Here is a 22,642-nt window from a genome sequence, read left to right as displayed (position 1 = left end):
AAGCAAATGAGAGGGAAAGAAAGTGAGTGTGGGTGAGAATGTCACCTTCAGAATAACCTAGCAAGTACTTTCAATTTGTTGTCACTATTTATTTTGAGTACTCCTGTTAATGCTATTTGTACTGTGGCTGATACCAAGCACTGCAAATTGCCTAGCATCTCAGGTGATTTTTTTTTTTTTAATCTGTTTATTGCATTTATGACATAAACAAAAACGCTTCCTTTTAAACAATACAACTGAAATACTTATAAGAGATAGGAGCAGAGTAGGAAATGAGAACAGATAGTAGGGGGTATGAAGATTATAGTTTGCTTGATGAATGACTGCGGGTCTAATGTTTGGTGATCCGATGGAGGGGGTAAGGCTACTGTGGGAGGGGCACACATAAGAGGCGAACAGGGTGTGAGTTATTAATTTCGAGCAGGGTATGTTTGTCATAGGAGGAGTGTACCCCTGTGGGTGTAGCTTAGCAGCGGTATATCTAGGGCATGTGTTTGTTTACTTATCATCTGCGTTCAAGTTAAGGTTCATATCTGAGTGGTTGCACATGCGAAATATGTCAGTTGTGATTGTTATTCCAGTAGACTAGGGAGGTTGTGTATCGTCTTTTTCCTGTAGTTGATCCGCGAAGGAATCCCATATGTCGGCACCCTTGATTACCACCCCTATGTCGCGTAATGTATGTAAAACCTGTATTTCTGCGTTGACCCAACGCTGTACGTCAGTTATCCAGTGGCGGGAGTCTGGGGCGCTAGGGGCCAGATGTAGCAAAGGTTTTGCGAGTCGCAAACGGCGAAAAACGCCGTTTGCGACTCGCAAAAGCCACTTTGCTATGTTGAAATGCATTTTGCGAGTCGGATCCGACTCGCAAAATGCATTTCCGAATCGCAAATAGGAAGGGGTGTTCCCTTCCTATTTGCGATTCGCAATGGTATGCAATTCCATTTGTGACCGCGTATGCGGTCGCAAATGGAGTCGCAGTTACCATCCACTTGAAGTGGATGGTAACCCATTCGCAAACGGGAAGGGGTCCCCATGGGACCCCTTCCCCTTTGTGAATGGACCCCAAAACATTTTTTCAGGGCAGGGAGTGGTCCAAGGGACCACTCCCTGCCCTGAAAAAACCGAAACAAAAGGTTTCGGATTTTTTGAAATGCAGCTCGTTTTCCCTTAGGGAAAACGTGCTACATTTAAAAAAAAAAAAAAACTGCTTTATTTAAAAGCAGGTCGCTAACATGGAGGCCTGCTGACTACAGCAGGCCTCCATGTTAGCGAGTGCCTATACTCGCAATGGGGTCGCAAACTGCGACCCACCTCATAAATATTTATGAGGTGGGTCTTTGCGACCCCATTGCGAGTTGCAGAAGGTGTCTGAGACACCTTTCTGCATAGCAAATTGCGACTTGCAATTTGCGAGTCGCACGGACTCGCAAATTGCAAGTCGCAATTTGCTTTCTTCCTGCATCTGGCCCCTAGGTGACTTCCACTGCGTGGCGATGAGTCGTTTGAGGATAACAAATGCGAGATCTGCGCACTTATGTTTTTGTTTATCTTTGCTACGTCTGTGTCGGATACCTAATAGGCAGGACTCAGGGGTAGGTGCTAGGGGTATTCCCAGCCATGTCGCGGTTTGTTGTGTGATGTCTTGCCATACGCAGAGTAGTGGTGGGCAGTTCCAGGTCATGTGTAAGAAACCGGCTTCCGTATTGCCACATCTTGGGCAATCAGGACTGGCTTGGGGGTACATGCGGTGGATGCAGTGTGAAGTCAGGTATGTCTGATGTAGGTAGTTGAGCTGGGTGTATCTGAAACGGGCATTGTGCGATACCTCGCGCGTGGTTGTGAGAGCCATGGACCATGTTGGTGTTGTCAATTGTGTGTATATTGCTTTTTCCCATTTGTTCTTGGCTTGCAACTGTACTTCTTCTGGATTGGCCCGTAGTGTGTTGTGGATCCATGAGATTCGTGCTGGTGTGCCGGTGTCTAAGAGCAATTCGTGTATAATAGGTGATGACTGTGGTTCCCTGCTGCCGTGCCCCCATGCGTTATGTATTAAAGATTGCAGTGCGCCGTACATAATAAAACCGCCCTGTCCCAGAGCATACGTCGTCGCAAGCACTTCATAGGAGATGAATTGTCCCTCTGTGAATAATTCTCCCACTAACCGGAGACCTTTGGTGGCCCAGTCAGTAAGACACACACAGCCATGTAGTTTGTGTATACCTGGGATGGCGAGTAATGGGATCTTGGGCGGGTATGGTGGTTTTCCAGACCCCCTCTTCACGTAGCGCCGCCACACCCAATCAGCCACTTTTAACAGGATATTGCCATGACGCGGAAGGATCACACGCCCTATAAGCCATTCCAGTGTATTTAAGCCACCCAGTTGTATGCCCACAGTGTGGCTTTCAGAATGAGTGGGGTCTTGTAGCCAAATTAGGATCCCGTGCAGCTGAGCCGCTGCGTGGTAAAGTTTGAATTGTGGTACTCCCATCCCGCCTCTGTCCAGTGGTAGACAGATCTTAGCCAAGGCCACACGACTGCGTCCAGTGCTCCATATCCATTCTATCAATAGCTTGTTCAGCTGTGCGAAAAAAGTGCTGGGGAGCCATAATGGTAGGGCAGCGAAAAAATATAGTAGTCGAGGGAGTATAATCATTTTGATTAATGCCACTCAGCCCATAGGTGATAGTGGTAGTGCACACCAGAAAGGCAACAATCCTTTTATTGATCTAATAGTCCGGTCTAAGTTGCCCTCCTTAAGGTCAGATTCGTCATGATATATGTGCACACCTAGATATTTAAAAGTGCTATAAGTCCATTGTAAGTTATGCTCGGCGGATATGTGGGTCTGTGTGTCGGGTAGTCGGCGCATGGGGAATAGACATGATTTAGCCCAATTAACGCGCAAGCCGGATTTGTCTCCAAAATAATTCAATAATTGTAGCAGGTTTGACAGGGATTCCGAGTGGTTACGTAGGTATATTAATGCATTGTCTGCGTATAAGGAGACTATGCGGTGTGCCATGCCATCCGGTATGCCCCATCTTGTGGCTTCATTGTGCAATTTATCCGCAAGGGGTTCAATGGCTAGTGAAAATAAAAGTGGTGATAGGGGGCATCCCTGGCGTGTGCCTCTACCGATCTTGAATTTTTCCGAGGTGATGGTGCCCGTTTTAACTCGTGCTATGGGGTCTGAATATAGGATAGATATCCAGCATGTGAACGCTTTACCAAATCCCATTAACTGCAGAGATGCCATCAAGTATGGCCAACCCAGTGTGTCGAAAGCTTTTTCGACATCTAGTGAGACCGCCACTCTGGAGTAGTCTGTGTCAGGAGTTTCAGCTATCAAACGCAAAAGGTTCCTGATGTTAATAGAAGTGCTGCGTCCAGGTAGGAGATTATTGGGAGAAGTCGGTTTGACAATACCTTACCTAATATTTTACAGTCCGTGTTTAATAGTGACAGGGGTTGGTAAGAGCGTACGTCTAGTGGGTCACGACCCTTTTTATGGAGGACTACAATCGTTGCTTCACGTTGTGATTCTGAAAGACGACCTGTTTCATATGCCTCCTGTAACATAGTCAGATACGGAGTGAGCGTTTGTGATGAGAAAATCTGGTAGTACTCGATTGGTAGTCCGTCTCCCCCTGGGGCTTTATTGTGGGCTAGTTGTTGTAATGCTTGCTTTATTCGTCACTTTCTATGGGTTTGTCTAACTCTAGTGCTTGTGCAGTCGTTAGATGATTTACATGGGAGGTCCTGAAAAAATCTTTTAATTGTGTTGCGAGTGGGGGAGGTTCTGCCTGATATAACCTTGCATAATACTGCTTGAATGCGTCATTTATTTCTGATTGTGTATTCACAATCACAACAGTATCTGGGCGAATGGCGTTTATAGGAGTATGCTGCTGAGTCCCTTTCGCTAACCAGGCCAACATGCGGCTTGATCGATCACCCTCGGCGTGTAGTCGCGCCGTGTCGTGTCGATAGTCGAATTTTCGTAAACGGGTTTCAATGTCACCCCGTTGCTTTTTGAGGGTGATCGTGTTATTATTAGCAGTACTGTTTAAAGCCACTTCACATTCCGCCTTACGTAATTTCTCCTCGGTGTCATGTAGCTCTGAGAGTAAAGTGCGTCGAATACCTCCTGCAGCCCCGATACACATGCCCCTAATTACCACCTTGTGTCCGTCCCACTCGATTGCGCGTGTTGTGGCTGTTTGGTTATTGATTGTGAAGTAGGACGCTATGGTGTCAGCTAGTTGTTCCCGGAAGGGCGGGTCGCACAACAAGGTGGGTTGTAAGCGCCAAGTAGGGGTTCGTGATAGCTGAGTGCTCCATCTCAGTGTAACGATTAGGGGGCAGTGATCTGATAGGGTTTTGTCCAAATAATTGGCGCTGTGTATTAAGTGTGTTATCATGGCCGAGCATAATAGTAAATCAATCCGTGTGTGGAGGTTGTGTACCAGTGAATAAATGGAGTATTCTTTGTCAATGGGATGAAGAATTCTCCATGCATCATGTAGCCTCAGTTCTGTTATCCAGGACCTTAGCATCTCAGATACCCGCCTACTAGGGGCGCTTACCATTGGCGGGTGTGATCTGTCCATAGAGATGTCCATTACGCTGTTAAAATCTCCTCCCCAGATAATTGGTATGGACGGGTCTTGTGAGATCTGTGCAGATGTGGCCCTCAGGAATTCCCCTTGTCCCAAATTTGGGGCATATATACCAGCTATGGTTAATTGTCTACCATCCAGCTCTCCACTGAGGCAGACATATCTGCCATCTGTGTCTATATATGTGTTTTGGACCCCGTAAGGGACCCCTGCAGCGATCCAAATCAGTACTCCCTACGCATATTTTGATATTTTAGTGCCATAGAGAGTGCCCGGCCAGCTCTTATTAATTTCCTTTAATTCTTGTATGGTGGCATGGGTCTCCTGTAGTATAGCTATATGCACCTTGTGGCGTTTGAGATAGGCATGTACTCTGCGTCTTTTAGTAGGATTAGCCAGGCCCCTTACGTTCCAGGTTACAATATTGTATGTCATTGAAGCGTTTGGTGTACGCATCGCGAGCGGTGCGCGTTTTTAGGTAGAATTTGCCGCGTCCCCCCGCCCATCACCCCCCGCTCCCCCGATTCGGACCAACCCTCAAGTGTAGGGTGACTAGCACATACCTTGAGGAGCTAAGAGTGAGAGGAGTATGGAAGAAAGGAAGGAAAAGGAAGAAGTGTGAATAACCAGGCACAACAGGTGCAAGAGTGGCTTCGAGCTGATTCGTGTCCATACGGGAACCCATCTGGGTTAGGGGGCTGCTGTAGCATATGGCCCAAGGTGGCCGCTAGGACCGGCCTAGTCGGATGACGCCATCTCCCGTTCAGACACAACATGGTCTCTGGAGGGATTCCAATTTGCTTGGTGTGATACGAATTATGGCAGTGCATCTTCCACCCATAGGCAGGTTAAGGGGGAGATGATCGATTCCGGGATGTGAGGTCTGCCCAGGCGTTGACAGGGAGTGCCTGCGTAGGACGGAGAGTGCGCAGGCCGCGGCACATAGCGTTTATGTCTTACAGAGTAGGTTGATCGCTGCATTTATGTGTTATTTTTAAAGGTCGTCTGCGGTGCGCGGTGTGAACGCCGGCCCCAAGATCAGAGGGGATGCGGGTGGGCTCTGCAGGGTCCCCATTGTGTCCGTGGTGCAAGATTCGCGGTTGTGCTGTATTTGAATGTTCGAGAACCTATTGACGTCCTTTAGCGCTTGAGCTTGCCAGTCCGCTGCTTGTCTTTCAGTAGGACGTGATCCGGTTCTGGGTTTCGGCTTCCGTTGCTTACGCTTCTTTTGTGTTAGCCATTCCTTTTGCTCCGTGTGTTCATCTGTGGGGTCTGCTAAGCCCTTGGCGTAGATCCAAGTCCAAACATCTTCTGAGGACGGGAAGACGTGGGTTTTGTCGCCATCCACTACGCGTAGTCTAGCAGGGTACATGAGGGAGTATGAAAAGTTCTTGTCGCGTAGTACCTGTTTTGCTTTAGTGAAAGTGGCGCGTTTGCGTTGGACCTCCGCTGTATAGTCCGGGTAGGCCATGACTTTTACGTTTTCAATTTCAACGGGACCCAGCGCACGAAAGCCCTTTAGGATTTGATCTCTGTCACGGTAATTCAATAGCCTGGCTATTAATGGGCGAGGGGGGGGGCCCCTGGGCGTGCGGGTCCGCCCGGGATCCGGTGTGCCCGCTCCACCGTTAGGAAAGGGGAGGCCTCCTGTTTCAGTATGTGATCTCTTAGCCAGCACTCCAGAAATGACTCTGCGTTAGGGTGCTCGATTCGCACCGGGAATCCCAGCAATCTAATGTTATTACGGCGTGAGTGACCCTCCGCTTCCTCCGCTCGTCTTTGGAGCTGTATTATCTCAGATTCCTGTTGTTGTAATTGGGTTTTCATGACCTCAATATTTGGTTGAGATGTTTCTAGAGTTGATTCAACTGTGGTTACTCTGTCCGCTAGCTTCCGGTGTTCAGTGCGCAGTATAGTGACTTCCACTGTCATCGCATCTATTTTTCCTTCCAGGGATGTTTTAGTTTCTAATATCGCCTGCAGTACCTTGTCGATTTGTAAAGTGTGAGCAGCTAGCGTTTCAGTTACTTTGTGCAGTGGATCTGAGCCCTCCATTGGTAATGAGTCCCCGAGTCTGGCCTCTAATTGGCCCCTCTGCGGTTTCGGTTTCACCATCGTGGTGCCTCCCCTGAGCTCTCCTCGTATTACGTTGTGGTTTAGGTGGCCAGTTTATACAGTTCCGACATTTGTGTTGTGCCTTGATTTCGAGGTTTCGGGGGAGGGTCTTTATATACAATTAGGCCAGACTTGTCGTGTGCCCGTCGGTAGGCGAGTGGGAGTTCGATGCGCTCGGCAAGAGATATGTGCGGATATTTGCAGTTGACGATAGCGCGCTGCAGCGCACGCATCCATGCGTTTTATGTTAGGAAAGAATCGGCATTGCTCCCGGGCTTTACACAGAATTAAGAAATGTCATTGAACCTGATTTCGTTGGTGGGTGTGGTGGTTAACTCACAGATTACTTGATTTCTGGGCGCAGGGGCTCCCCAAGTCACTCTATCAAAAGGGCACAGCGTAGTTTGAGTTCCCCTCTGAACTCCGGTGTATGTTTCGTGTAAGGAATAGCTAGCTCTCCTCGTTTTTGCCTGGCCACATACCTCATCTCAGGCCCGATGGCCTAGTCGCACTCCCCAGCGGGGACAGGGGCCCCCTATCCCACACCGCCGGATCCCTCTTCAGCACGCAGGTGTTCGACGTAGTTGAGCAGCAGTTCCGAACAAAAAGTCTGGTCTTCGTCTGTCCCGCGCCGCGGCCCCTTCCTCATCCGTAGCTGGATCGCAATCAGGCCGCGCCGCCATGCGCACACCCAGCAATAGGGCCTTTTTTCCGCTCGGAGTCTTAAACCACCCGTAAGGTTGGGCACCTATAACATGCGCCTTCACTAGGGTCGGCACCTACGGGGGTGCACCCGCAGCGATCTGCCGTCTCTGCCCACCGTGGTGGCATCCCTCCGTACCTGCACGCAGGGATCAGCTGCTACGACCGCCTGACCGCTCGGCTCCGTGCTGGGTCCGCGTCCTCGTCTCCGTCCAGGCGCCGAACGAGCCGCTGCATCAGTCGGGTCAGATTTTCGGGGTCTCAGGATATTATTAAACATAAGGAATGCAGGTCCAGGGGTTTTCAACGCCTGGGGACAGAGGGATTGCAGGATAATTGTAGGCCGCGTACGGAGCTCTGATTCAAGTGACTGCACTCGCCGTCATCTTGGCCACGCCCCTAGCATCTCGGGTGATAATAACGCATTTTAGAAATGTTACTGCATAACTAGTCATTAGTGGCCTATAGGTCTCTGGATAACTTCAGATAATAAGTGACAGCGCATAAATCCAAACAATGTAGAACTCTGTAGTTGAGGCTGAAGGCCGTGAGAGTGTCTCACAATGACCATTGATGGATCAGAAAGCTGTTCTGAATATATGCTAGTGCAGAGGAAAGTGTTTAGAAGTGGAGAACAGGAGTGATTGAGACACTCTGAAAATGAATATTCATTCCTTCTAAAGACCTCTCAGTCCAATATTTTCACAACTGAAACATGTTTATTGTTGTATAACATGGGGCTCACACAGAGGCACCCAAATACTGGTAGTTGCTTTGATTTACTCCAGAAAAAGTGGCACTCAAAGTGTCACACATTTGACAGTAAAATGTCACTCATTACCCTACTGAAACTATAGCGAAATCTCACATGAGCATTCTGAAACCTTTGCAGCTTTGGTTGCAGGAACAAGTGGTTGGCACACAACTAAAAATCTGGTACCCATAAACTGAGGTCTCATGCATGTCCTACCTCAACCTGCAGGTCGATTCTACCTCTGTGGCGCCATATCTCACACATCTGTTGCTTCCAGCCCGCGCTATACTACTGCTCTGTAGGGCAGGGGCATCACTGCAGGAGGCGGTGCCCTATTCAGCTTAGAGCCAATGAATATTTGTGAAATATGAGGGCCCCTCGTCACGTTCTGTGGAGGAGGGTGGACATCATTTTGCGCTACACCGGTGCTGCAGGTATAGTTTCATATGCTAACTCCCCACCCCCCACCGCTGCTGGTTTGCTGGGATACCTGGAGTAGGTGCTATCCTGAGCCACATTAGCGTTTTTTCTGTACCTTTTCGAAGGTAAACCCCTGCAGCGAGGTCTGCTTCATAGCCTGTCGGAGACAGAGTCCTCCGTTGCTGTAACGTAAGACTTCGTGCATCACAGCATCGACGTAAGGAAGCCTCTCCCGGTCCTCGTAATGGATCACATGCGACTCTCCCAGGACAGTATCCAGTTCCTTCTGAACTTTTTCTGGGGAGAGAAATGTACAGGTTGTTAACAGGAAAAACATAAACATTTTGCTTTGGGGTTTCTGACTGTGTGGAGCTGTGCTGTTTAATATTGGCTACCTTCAGGATAAAGGAATTGGAGGTTTTCTAGTTCTGCAGCAAATGCGATAATATCTTGGGTCTTGATTCACAAGGGTAAACTTACACTTTTTATAAGTTTACAAATGTTTGCTGTTCACAAAGATCCTAACTTTTTCATGTGCACAGGCTCCAAAGTCATAAAGATACTACTTTGTAAATACCAAAAAGTTGTAAACTTAATCTGTAGAATTTGTGAATCGGGCCTTTAGTATGTGGCCTAGCCAGACGTTTATTAATTTGGGCTAGCGAATCAGCACTTTTAGGCCCAGATTTAAGAAAAGTGGCACCTCACATCGTAAATCGCCTCTTTTCTTCTGCCCCCTTTCGCCACCTAATGCCACCATGTGTGCACTGTATTTAGGATACTGCGCACCTTGGCCGTATTAGGAACAATAGCATCAACATTTTTGATGCTATTGTGCCACTTTCCTCCACTGGCATCAAAAATTCTAACTCTAGTGGAGAAAAATGCAAGAAGTCCCATCAATTCAAATGGGTGCGTCCTTTTAACGCCTGCTTCAGCAGGCGTTAAAAATGATGCCAAAAATGACGCAATGAAATCTTGTAGATTTAATTGCGCCATTTTAGCAGGCCTCCTTGCGCCGGAACGCCCACTTTGCATACATTTTGAATGGCGCATGCATAATGTGGCACAAAGGGTTGAAAAGTGCCAAAATGCATGCATTGAGCCACTTTGTAGATATGGTGCATCGTTTTTGGAATTCTAACACCACATTAGCGTCAGAAGAATTACGTTAATGTGGCATTAGATGGTGCAAGGCCATCCTTAAATTTGTGCCTTATAGTGCTATGTGTGCTTTCTCCACTTCTGTTCTTCTTTCTGTCTACGGTCTAGTAGTGCTTGTGACAGATGATGGACGCAAGAGCTGGAACCTTAAATTAGAACTTTATGATGCCTACACAAAGTGATATATTCTAAAATGCATTTTGGGGTACACAAGTGGTACTACTGGAGTAGTTTTTTACATATTCTTGCAGTGGCTTTGTGAGTTAGCCCATAAACAGCTGAAATATGAGTAAAAGGGGAATATTCAGGTAATATTCACATACAATTAGCATTAAGATTGTGCTGTATTTGCACGTTTAGTAATGATTCACAAAGGTATGTAACAGTTTGCTTGAATTATTTCATGCTGATGCTGTATTGTTTTTCAAAGTTAGTATGGCCCTCATTATGACATTGGCGGTAAGTACCGCTTACTACCGTGCTGACTGCCGCCAACATACCGCTGCTGCACGGATTACCACTACCCATTTTATGACACACACATAGCAATCCGTCACTATACAGCCACACACACAAGTCCGCCAGCCCAAAGGTCAGTGATAAACTGGCGGTATCCAAACCCACACCGTTACGCCAACAGAACTACGCCCACAACATTATGACCCACTAATCACCGCAGCGGACATTCAATGGCGGTAAACCATTGGCGCTACACACCGCTGCGCTCAAAATACACACACACATACAAAACAACACTACATTGGACAATTCAAATAACACACACCTGACACCCATACACACACCACACCCACACCACTATAAAACACACTCCCACATTACCCACAATCCTTTATGACTACAAACAAGTGCCACAAGAGCAAGACCACAGACAAGGCCACACACCACCATCACCTATACACCATCCACGCACCTTACATCATACACCCCAACACATCACCCTACACACCCTCACCCACACCACTCACACTACACCCATGGCACCACAACAACACCCCAGGTTCTCAGAGGAGGAGCTAAGGGTCATGGTGGAGGAAATCATCCTGGTAGAGCCACAGCTATTCGGATCACAGGTGCAGCAGACATCCATTGCTAGGAAGATGGATCTAAGATGGAGAATCGCGGAGAAGGTCAACGCCATGGGACAGCACCTTAGAACAAGGGATGACATCAGGAAGAGGTGGAACGACCTTCAGGGAAAGGTGCGTTCCATGGCAGAAAGACACCAAATAGCTGTAAAGAGGACTGGCGGTGGACCCCCACCTCCTCCCCCACAACTAACAACATGGGAGGAGCAAGTCTTGGCAATCATGCATCCTGAGGGCCTGGCAGGAGTAGAAGGAGGACTGGACTCTGGTAAGTCAAATCTCTATTACTATCACCCCCCCACCTGCATGCCATCACATACCCCCACCCCTACCCTCAATCCCATCAACCCACCACCTCCCACACACCCCACCATCACAACCCACCCCTCCCAATACCAAGCCCTGCATGCTCTTCCAATGCATTAACCCCCATCACAGACCTGCATGGACACCCATCACTAAAGCATGCACACTAGAGGGAAACCGCAAGGCCACCAAATAACTACTCACACAAGACAAAGCTGCCAGGGCAATAACAACCATAGAGGGCAGCACACTCAAGATGTCACACGCAGAAACAATAAGACTGCATTTACATCCCCACAGGTCCCCCAGCCAACGTCACCGGAGAGGAGGTGCCAGCAACATCCAGTGCCCCCGCGAAGAGGCCCACACTGATGACAGCAGCTCTGGACGCCTGGATCGGGATGACCAACCTGGCCCATCATGGATCTCCGGACAGTTGGTTACCCAGGCACAGTCCCATACCACCACAGAGCCTCCCCCCTCAGGAAACACCAGCACAGTACCCACCCAGCGGGCCCATACCTCTTTCCCCAGGACACGTCAATCAGCAGTGTGTCCACCACTACAGGGACCCCAGGCCAGCCCACAAACACTGGAAGATCCGGGACCTGGGGTCAGTGGCAGTGGGCACACGGTTCAGGGGACAGAGACACAGGACAAAAGGGAAGCTGGGAGGACTGCTGTGCGACAGGGGGAGGACAGGTCCAGGGAACCGACTCTCCACGAGGCACTCACCAAGATCCTGGGAGCATACCACCATAACCAGGACATGATGGGCCAAATACTGGACAAGATGCAGGAGAACCAGAAGCTGCAGGAGGGACAGTACCTGGGGATCAGGGAGGACTTGAAGTCCATTAACACCACCCTGATCTCCATTGCAGGGGTGCCAGCAATTGCCCCAATAATATTGGGGATATGTCCCATTGCATAGAAATCAGTTTTCACTGTGGCCAATTCCTCCACCTGGGGGAAAATGATGTAGCTGCACATGTGTTTAATCAGAGCAGACAACACTCTGGTCAGCACTATTGAGAACATTGGCTGTGACATTCCTGCTGCCAAGTCCACTGTCACTTAAAAGGAGCCAGTTGCTAGGAAATGGAGCACAGATAGGAGTTGCGCAAGAGGGGGGGAACGCGGTGGGGTGACGGAGAGCAGATATCAGGTCAGGCTCCAATTGGGCACACAGATCTGTGATTGTGGCCCTGTCCAGTCTATAGGTGAGGATAATGTGCCTGTCCTCCATTGTTGCCAAGTCCACCAGGGGCCTGTACACGGGGGATGTCTCCATCTCCTATTCATCCGCAGCGATTGCAATCTAGGGCGCAAAACGGTGAGCAGCTGGTCAGTATCCCATATTTCCAAACACTACACTTCATTGCATGTTGTGACTGTAACAGTATATTGTTGGATAGGCGCAAATGGTGCTTATGTGTACTGTGACGCAGCTGGTGCCATGGCCTGCCCCCCCCCCCGAAATGGCATCCGCCTGTCCTGTTAGGAGGGACATGTGGAAATGAGGTAATTCCGCTGACGTCATGCGCCGTTGCGGAAGGCGGTTGAGAACCGCCGTGCAGCTCCTCATTGGTTACCATTGGGCCCTATGGGTTACAGTAGCCAATGGTGATGTACGCTGGCGGTAACGGTACGCACTGCCGTGGACGTGACTGCCATTTTCTATCTGTTCACTCACTTGCTTCCTGACCTTCAACAGGAGAGGACCTACACGGCATGTGCTACTGTGACCTGTGTCTGGAACCGACCATGGCTCGTGTCACTGGGGAAAGGGCCCCTTCCTTCACCGCGACGGAGTTGGAGAGACTGGTGGATGGAGTCCTACCCCAGTACCAAATGCTGTATGGGCCTCCAGACCAACAGGTGAGTGGACGGTGAGCACAATGCATGGGGCATGAATGCATGGAGTGGTGTGTGTGAAGGGCTCATGTGGGGGGGTTGGTGGAAGGGCCCTGGGCAGCGTGCTGCATGAATGTATGGTGTGCCATGTCTGTGCTAAAGGGGATGTGAGGGCTATGGTGGGCCATGAGTTTAACAGGCAGGAAGGTCTGACTGATACCTTTTCCTTTGTGTGTTCCTCTGCAGGTCAGTGGCCATCAGAAAAAGGGTATATGGCGTGCCATCGCCAAGGACGTGCAGACCCTTGGGTCTACGGCAGGTGGAGCACCCACTGTCGGAAAGGGTGGGAGGGCCTGAGACACTGGGCACGAAAGACCGCGGAGGCCCAGTTGGGGATGGCCTCCCAACAAGGAAGGGGTGCCCTTTAAACCCTGACACCCCGGATGGCCCGCATACTGGCGGTGGCCTATCGGGAGCTGGATGGGCGCTTGGGGGCATCACAGCAGGCACAAGGGGGTGAGTACAGTGCCACAATATACTACTTGCGCGTGGTGGGGTGGTATCTGGGTGGGGGATGTGGGCCTGTGGGTGCCCCTAGGCCAGGCCAGACATTGCAGGGTAGGTCCCATGTTGGGCAGGGTCTGATGTAAACTTCCTCCAACCAAGCTAGTACGCATCCACTACTGGGCAGGGGTCTGTGGGTCTCTGGTGTGCTGCAATTGGCGTTAGGTGTCCCTGTCCATGGGCTGGTGACTAGCATTGTGACTGTTAGTGCATTGCCTAGTGCGTAGGCCTGTGTGTGTGTGTGTTGTGTACGCCAATGGTGGTGTTGTTGCCGCCATTGACCAAGTGTATCCTTTGTCTCTCCCCCCCTTTTTGTTTTGTCTCCCTGTCCTTATGTGCCTTAGCATCATCTGGCGGAGGATCAGAGGCACCAGCGACGGAAAGAGCTGCATCCCACAGGGCCCAGGAGGCCGAATCCTCCGACGGTGAGGGCACCAGTGGGATGGAGGGTGAGGGGAGCACCACGGCAGAGACTGGAGGGGAGAGTTCGGACAGTGATACCTTCTCCGATGGAAGCTCCCTGGTGATGGCAGACACCTCTGTGCCCACCCCAACTACAGGTACTGCTGCCACCTCCCGTACCACCACCGCCCTCCGAGCAGCCCATCAGCGTGTTTCCCGTGCCCACTCACCCAGGAGGGTGGGCATCTCCTTCGCCCCAGGCACCTCAGGCCCTGTCCCAGTTAGCCCTGCTGCCCTGAGTGAGGAGGCTGCTGACCTCCTGCGATCCATCTCTGTTGGGCAGTCAACCATTGTGAATGCCATCCAGGGGCTGGCAGCCCATTTGCAACAGGCAATTGATGGAAGCCATTGTCCCTGTTTCTAGCCTCCCCCCTCCAACTTCCTCTACCCAATCCCATTCCCCTCAACCCCAACCTATCCCAAGCACACAGGCAGACCAGCATGCACCCAGGACAACACACAGGAGTGTGCAAACACAAGCACCACACATCATCCCACAAGCACTCACACAAACACCATCCAGATGCAGACATACCAACATCCACTGCCTCCTCGGTTTCCCCTCCTCCTCCTCGTCCATCTCCCTCCCAGTAGCGCCTACACTCACACCTGCATGCACTACATCCTCATCCACTACCACCATCATGCCTATCACTACATGCCCCTCACTGGAAGTCACCACCCCCACATCCATGCATACGTACCCTGTGTCCTCTCCCACTGGGTATGTGCCCCCTCCTCCCAAAGTACACAAATGCAAGCACTCAGACACTCAACAGCCATCCTCCTCGCAACAGCATCCAGCCCATGCACCTGCACGCAAAATCAGCAGGCAGACACCTCCTACAACCATTTCCTCTTCCTCCACTCCCAAACCTTCACCCTCTTCCCACCCCAATGTCCCTAAGAAGCTTTTCCTCTCCACCGTTGACCTCTTCCCTACCACTCCCCCCCCGTCCTTCATGTCAGGCCCAGGTGGTCAGAACCCAGGTGAGCTCCTCAGCCACCCAGTCCACGGCCACAGTAGTGTCGACAGCTACTGCAGGTGGGAGGAGAGGATCCCGGGCACCAGGCAGCCACACTGAAAGGGTGCCTACACCAGGTGCATCAAGGAAGGGCAAGGAGGCACCTCCAGCTGCATCTAGGAAGGGCAAGGAGGCACCACCAGCTGCATCTAGGAAGGCCACGGAGGCACCCACAGCTGCTACAGGGAAGGGCAAGGAGGCACCCCCAGCTGCTATAGGGGAGGCCAAGGGGCCTGCACCAGCAGGCAGGAAGGACAGGAGGCATGGTGCTGGGACTCATTCGGAGCCCCCACCACCAACTATGCTGGTTCAGCCGTCCGAGGCTGCAAGGGAAGGGCTGGAGCCTCCCTCCACCACTGGCAGCACCGCCACCAGCACAGCCGCGAGCAGCAGCACCCCCAGTGGACAGCCGTCTGAGGCTGCAGGGGAAGGGCTGGAGCCTCCCCCCCACCACTGGCAGCACCGCCACCAGCACCGCCGCCAGCAGCAGCAGCCCCAGTGGGAAGCCATCCGAGGCTGCAGGGGAAGTGTTGGAGCCTCCCCTCACCACTGCCAGCCCCCAACCAGCACCGCCACTGCCACCACTGAGCAGCCATTACCGCCGGCGGGCAGTGTGTAGTCCTGCATCCATGGGCTGTTGTGCGGCCTGGGCCCTGCAAATCCTGTGGGTCTGCCACCCAGGTGAGAGACTGTGACCTTGAACTCCCCAAGATCTGCATCACAGGGCATGTTGCCCCTCCAGAACCAGTGGGGAAGCCATCCACTCACCCCGTCCTTCCCAGGATGAAGCACACTGGGCACAATGCCCTCTCCAGAACCAGTGGCAGAAGCCATCCTCTCACCCCATCCTTCCCAGGATGAAGCACACTGGGCATAATGCCCCCTCCAGAACCAGTGGAAGAAGCCATCCACTCACCCCATCCTTCCCAGGATGAAGCACACTGGGCACAATGCCCCCTCCAGAACCAGTGAGAGTAGCCACCCACTAGAGAGACTGTGGCATTGCACTCCCCAGGACCAAGCAGTGGGCAGACCACTCACTTGAGACACTGTGGCCTTGCACTCCCCAGGACCAAGCAGTGGGCATGTAGCCCCATCCAGGACCAGTGGCATTGCACCATCTTCCGGCTGAGGTGCCCCCCCCATTCCCTGTCCCCCTGTGGTGCCTGTGTATTTTTGACCTGATGCCCCTGCAGTGTTCTCTTCGTTTTGTTGCAGGAGTGAGGTGGGGCCTTGGCCTATGTGTTGTGGCCCTGTGGCCCACGAACATTGAGGACTGGGCAGTGTCCCTACATTTGTAAGTATGTATATACGTTTGGATTTTGATGCACTTATTCATAGTATTATATTGTATTACACTCACTTACTTCAAATCATTTTGTCCTTGCATTATTCCTGAGGGGTACGGGGTGAATAAATAATGTTACTGCATCTGGTTGTGTGTATGGTGTTGGGGGTGGGGGTGTTGCATATTGCGTGTGTGTGTGTCACTCTCTTTTTCCTCCCCCCTCCCTTGTGTGCTAGGCAGCAGTACTCACTGTGGTCGTCTTCGCAGGCGTTGATGTTCATAATGCAGCAGAAGGTAGACGAGAATGGGGAATATGTGGAGCTCGGGCTCCATGGCGTTGTGGTTGTTCCCTGGGTCTCCACAGGTAAGTCCTTTGATCTGTTTCCGCCAGGCTTTTGATGTCGTTGATACCGCCCCAGAAAAGGTGGCGGATAGGCCAGTCATAATAGTGTGGGGGTACATTGTCTTCCGCCTAGCTGTTGCCGGTGACCGCTGTGATGGTTGTTGATTCTGCCGTGGCGGTTGGTAAGTTAAAGTGGCTGTCTGTCTGAGCGGTTTCTGTCGTAGTCATAATTCCATTTTTGTGACCGCCGGCCTGTTGGCGGTATTACCGCCGCTTTATCACTGACGCCAGGGTTGTAATGAGGGCCTATATGTTTTATCGATTGGAAGATTAGTGCAGTGTGTCATGTAAACCTTTACACCTTACACAGGGCACCAGTCAGTGGTGATGATGATAGGACCTGGACAGGAACACCATCATGTTGAAGGCATAGCAGCTGCCAGGCATTGATCATGGCACTGACATAGCCCCACCCTAGATAGCTAATGGATTGTGGCGGCTGCTGTCAGTGAAAATAAGAGGTGGTTGTGGGAAGTTCGGTCCCTATGGCACAGATATGGGGCTCATGTCATGGCCTCTTGGGATCGCAACCTGGTAAAATGACCTTGGAATGTAGGCCAAGTCTTAGGCTGGAGAGCTCAGACAGAAACATATTTATGCCAGTTGTTCAGGGGAGGCTCCTCCGCTAAGGTGGAGGAGCGTCACCCCACGGGATTGTGGGAAAGGCAAAATAAAATGATAACTCAATGTTATTATCATTTTATTTTTCTTGGGAGTAAGGGGTGAGGTGGGGCTGAGCTGGAGGGAGGGGGCCAGAGGAGGGTTGTAGGAGGGTTTTTACAGCACAAAGGGCCTGATTTATACTTTTTTAGCGCCACATTTGCGTAATTTTTTTATGCAAAAGCGGCGCAAACGTACAAAATATTATTGAATTTTGTATGTTTGTGCCGCTTTTGTGTCAAAAAATGACGCAAATGTGGCGCTAAAAAAGCAAAAATCAGGCCCTAAGTGTTCATGTCCGTTTGGTTGGCCATGTCGGACCAGCCAAACAGACATGCGCACTTTGCATGTTATCTACCTGGTTGTATTGCACAGCTGGGTGGAGAACATGCACAGGCTCCCACTCCCAGTCTGAAAGGCGAAGCAGGCCGCTCAGACCATTCAAAATGCTGCTGTCATGTGTCGTGATTGTCTGGAACCCTGTGTGCAGCTGGAAGAGGATGAGGGCAGAGGGGAGACAAACGTGTCTCCCCCGAAGGTAAGTTGTTTTTTTTAACCTTTTTATTTTCTTTCACCACCCTGCCCTCCCACCACCATTGAGTGGCAGCCACCACTGCAGTTGTCTATAATCAACCACTAGATATTTGTGATGGTGCACAACACCTGAATTGCTCTAGTTACACATTAGTTCTCACCTTAACAGTCAACAAACTACTACCTACTATTGCTTGCTTCTCCTCTGCACAGTGAGGAGCACAGAAAGGATGCTGGCTGGGGAGCAGCATGAGGATGAGAGTGCCTGTGGGTGTCATCCTGTTGTGGTGAATCTGAGAATCAAATGCCAACGAGTCATATTCACGATTTCATATCACAAATGGGGAGTGCGGTTCCCGCTTGGCGGGCGGCGACCTAAAAAATCAAACATCCTCAAAAATTTAATTAATTGGATGAGATTCTTTCTGTAACTGAGTTCATCTAAGGCAGAGTTTCTTTAAAGAAAGTCTTGATCACAAACCTATTTCACACTCCTGAACTTGTTTCAGTGGCCATGCTAATGTTCTCTGAGTGATGTTAGTCTACAAATCTGCTGTGTTCCTTTCCAGCTCCCTTTTATAGTCAGGGTGGTGAAAAGGCTAACATGGGCAGTCACGTGTCAGGTGGATCTCATACCAATGGTTCCTCATTACTCAGAATTCCACAAAATCACTGTGCAAACTACTTGCAGGAAGTGAATGAATGACGAGGAAGTTAGTGCAATGTAACTCTTAAGGAAAGAGCTATGCTAAAGTGAAAGAGGGCACTGTGTCATTAAGGGTTACTAGTCTTTCAGTGTCCCATCATTCCCTCTGAGTACCAGTTACTTTAGTCACCACCCACCCAGTTTTTCTCAGTTCTGCCTGCTTGGTAACAGCTTGAGGTGAAGTTTTGGCATTTTTTGGCATTTGTGGCATTTTTTGTTCTTCTCGTTTGGGTAGAAGTCAAGCCCAGAAGTCTTCTGGCAAAATGAATTGCTTATGACCCATTTGTAGGTCTCTTTGATGGTTCTGGTAAAAAAATCTGCTTGACAATCCTGCATATGGACTGCTATAATTTTGATCTTTCAGGCTCTTAGCCATCTCCAGATTGTTAGAGCCTTTAGGGAGAAGGCTCTGGATCTAGTCCCTTCCTGTTTGTTCATGTAATGTATGGGTATTGTGTTATCTTTCTGGGGAAGCATTGAGAACATCTTGAAGGATGGAAGGAAGACCTTCAGGACTTAGGTGGACCAATCTCAACTCCACACAGATTGTCGTGATATGTCTGTTCCTTCGAAGACAAAGGGGGGTCACTATGACCCTGGCGGTCCTGCCACACCGGCAGTGGCAGCCAGACCACCATCAGTAATGCGGTGCAGGACTGGCAAATTATGACCATTGCAGATGCAGCCAGTTCATCGCCTGTTCCGCCAAGGGGGTGGGACCGCCTGGCTGAAGGTTGACCACCTTCGGCCTGGCAGTCCACCTAACACTGCCCATTGTATAATGAGTATCCTTACTGCCAGGGATTCTGTGGCGGCAGCCCCGCAACAAAATCACTGGCGGTAAGGATACTGGCAACAGGAGTACTAATTCTTATCTTCATTACAGGACTCCTCAACCCCTCCCTCCCTGTAGGAGCTCCCCCCACCCCTGACCCCATCAGGAGCCCCCACTCCTCCAAGCAGCAATGCCCCCTCCCCCAATCCATGTACTGACCCCCCCTTCCCCTGATTGCCATACTGAACCCCCCGATCCCCCGACTGGCCCCCTGATCCACGCACGCATGCACACACCACACATACATATATACATGCACACATCCACGCTCACTCAAACAGTGTTTGTTGATGCCCTGATCACCCTTGATGTTGAGGCTTTATACACCAACATCCCACAAGCAGCCACACTGGATGTAGTTGAGTCAGCTCTTACATCTACCAACCTAGAATCAACGACACCTGTTCACTTTATCATGCACTGTGCCAGTTTGGCCCTGACTAGGAATTTTTTCCAGTTCGAGGATAAACTCTTCCACCAGATTCATGGCACCTCGATGGGCAGTACATTCGCCCCTAGCTTAGCATGCTTGTACATGTACAATTTTGAAAAACGCTTTATCTTGCCAGAGTCTAATCCATTCTTCACAAATATTCAGCTATGGCGTCGCTACATTGACGACATCCTTGTCATTTGGCACGGACCTTTAGCCTTGGTAGACTCTTTTTCTACATGGATAAACAATCTGGATCCTTTCCTCAAATTTACCTCCTCTGTCTCTACCACTGAGGTCCCTTTTTTAGATCTGCTAATCAGCATTGAGGAAGGTCGATTAGAGACCCGCACTTTTCAAAAAGCTACAGATCGGAATAGCCTACTATTATATGATAGTCACCATCCTAAGGCACTCAGACAAAACTTACCATTTGGACAATTCCTACGCCTTCGACGGAACTGCAGCAATTTACGACTATACAACACCCAAGCTGCTGATCTACAGATCAAACTACATGACCGTCATTACCCAGAGAGAGTTATCAATACAGCTTACAAACGAGCTAAGTACAGTGATAGAGAATCATTGTTACAACTAACTCCAAAACCCACAGACCATAAACTCACCTGTGTATCAACGTTCACCCCCTTCTCAAATACGGTGAAGAAGATAATCAATAAGAGATGGTCAGTCCTCTGCAGTGGTGGTGAAGACATTCCCAAACCTGTGTTTGCGTTTAAGAGGACCACCAACATTAAAGACATGTTGGTACATACTCGACCAAAACCTACCATCACCCCTCCTAGACAGAGGACTTTATGGGACCTTCCCCCAGTCGTGGGCCATTTTCCGTGTGGAAATTGCAACATCTGTTCACTCACCAAACGTACAGACACTCTAGACCTTGAACCCTTCCTCACTTGGCAATTGAGGAAACACACTAACTGCAACACTCGGAATTGTGTGTATTTGATTACTTGCCCGTGTGAGCTACGATACGTAGGGATGACTACACGACCTGTGAAAATCAGGATAAATGAACATCGGAGTAATATCCGATGTGGACGCGCCACTACCAAACTCAGCATCCATTTCATTGAACTTAAACATACACCAGATGACATGTGGTGGGTGGTGCTACAGACTTGTAACTCGACAGGCACACATTCACTTTTTGAATTGGAACAACGCTGGGTGTATCGTTTGAATACCCACCGTCAGGGACTCAATGATGACATCCCTTGGTTCCACCTATCCAAATAGACAGTATGTTCATGCTGACTACGTGACCCCCCTATATATACCCTTTTTTGTTTGGATAGATTCCCTATGACGACACCTTTCATGTCAGTCTTCAACTTTGTCACCCCCGTTTTTCACCATACGATGTACAAAATTATCAGACTGTGTGATTTGATGAATGCCACGATCGATATCATTGGCATTTCTAAATGACCTGTCCTATATCTGGTCAATCACTGCAGACTAGGCTCACTATTTGTGGCCATTTACCATTTTAAGATGGCCGACACGAACGAGGGGTTCTCACCACCTCGTTTTTATAGTCCATCGTCTATTTTTAGATATGGTTGCAACTCACTAAGAGGTTGCTAGGATACCGATTCCCCTAATTAAGACACACGCGCCTATCACGCGTTATATTTAAACTCGCCGGTCCCTGGGCTACGATCACATCCGGGACCGCGAACCCCAGGGTAGGTGTTACGGAGGACCTCGGCTACTTGAAAAGTAAGTGCCCTGACCCAGCCTCTCTTGATAGATTCTTTCGAGTGTCTTTGAAGACGTACTCAATCTTGATAGACGGTGCCTGTATCCACAAGTCTATGGGACGTTTTCTTTCTGGGCGAGTGATATAAAAAAGAGCAATTTGTTTTCCTCGTACCCGGTTCTGTTATGTACTCTATTTTTGGCCAAATGAGACGCCTTACTTTCAAGAGGTGAATTTCAGAATGTGTATACCATTCTTAGATGTATCGGTGCCGTAACTTCATTTTCCTCGCATGGGCGAATTACTTTGTGATGTGTGCCACATCGCATTACCTATTAGAGTAAACGATCATTTTTTTCTACCTAAATATGGTTGTACTGAACACCCTACCTCATATTCGTTTCTAAGGGTGACGTACCAGTAATAAACTATGCATTATCTTTTTCTGCTGTGTGGATATTGTTATTTGTGTGTGTTTATGAGATACTTACACACAGTTGTGAAGTATTACTTTTGAATTTTGTTTCCACGCTATGGTTTACTGATACCCAGCTACTTTGCGGAATATCCTTAGACTAATGTTGGACTATAACATGTGGTCCCCCATTCGGTATATGTTTTCTTATCAATCAGATTTTCGGTAAGCCAGGCAAGAGGCCAGCGTGATCCCATGGAACCGGTTCTTTCAGTAAAGAGGGTAAGCCTCCCTATGTGTTATTAGCATGGCTTGCTTTGCACCCACCTGGTCACTGAGTGTTGCACAGTTTGTCACAATTTGTTTTCTTCATCACAAATCTATCACTCTCTAGTACTGATGGAGTGATTTTTTACAGAGCTAATTTGAGCCCTTTTTTTTCCCCTGATTTAGGGTGACTAGTAGGAAAGAGAAGCCAGTCCGGTTTGACCTCAGTAAGTGACTGATGACGCCTGGACTGTGTATGATAGTCAGCA

General features: G+C 49.7%; 1 protein-coding gene across 1 annotated transcript in view; it reads right to left on the bottom strand.

The window, feature by feature from the left end:
- LOC138266545 (cytochrome P450 2J5-like) overlaps positions 1-22,642 on the bottom strand; it is a 96,941-nt gene that overhangs the window by 29,785 nt on the left and 44,514 nt on the right. The window contains exon 3 of the mRNA XM_069215400.1: positions 8,732-8,913. Coding sequence (XP_069071501.1) covers positions 8,732-8,913 — 182 coding nt within the window. The remainder of the gene's footprint in view (positions 1-8,731; positions 8,914-22,642) is intronic.

Source organism: Pleurodeles waltl, chromosome 11 (assembly GCF_031143425.1).
Source record: "Pleurodeles waltl isolate 20211129_DDA chromosome 11, aPleWal1.hap1.20221129, whole genome shotgun sequence".
Lineage (NCBI taxonomy): Eukaryota > Metazoa > Chordata > Amphibia > Caudata > Salamandridae > Pleurodeles > Pleurodeles waltl.
This window is presented reverse-complemented; position numbering and strand designations above follow the sequence as displayed.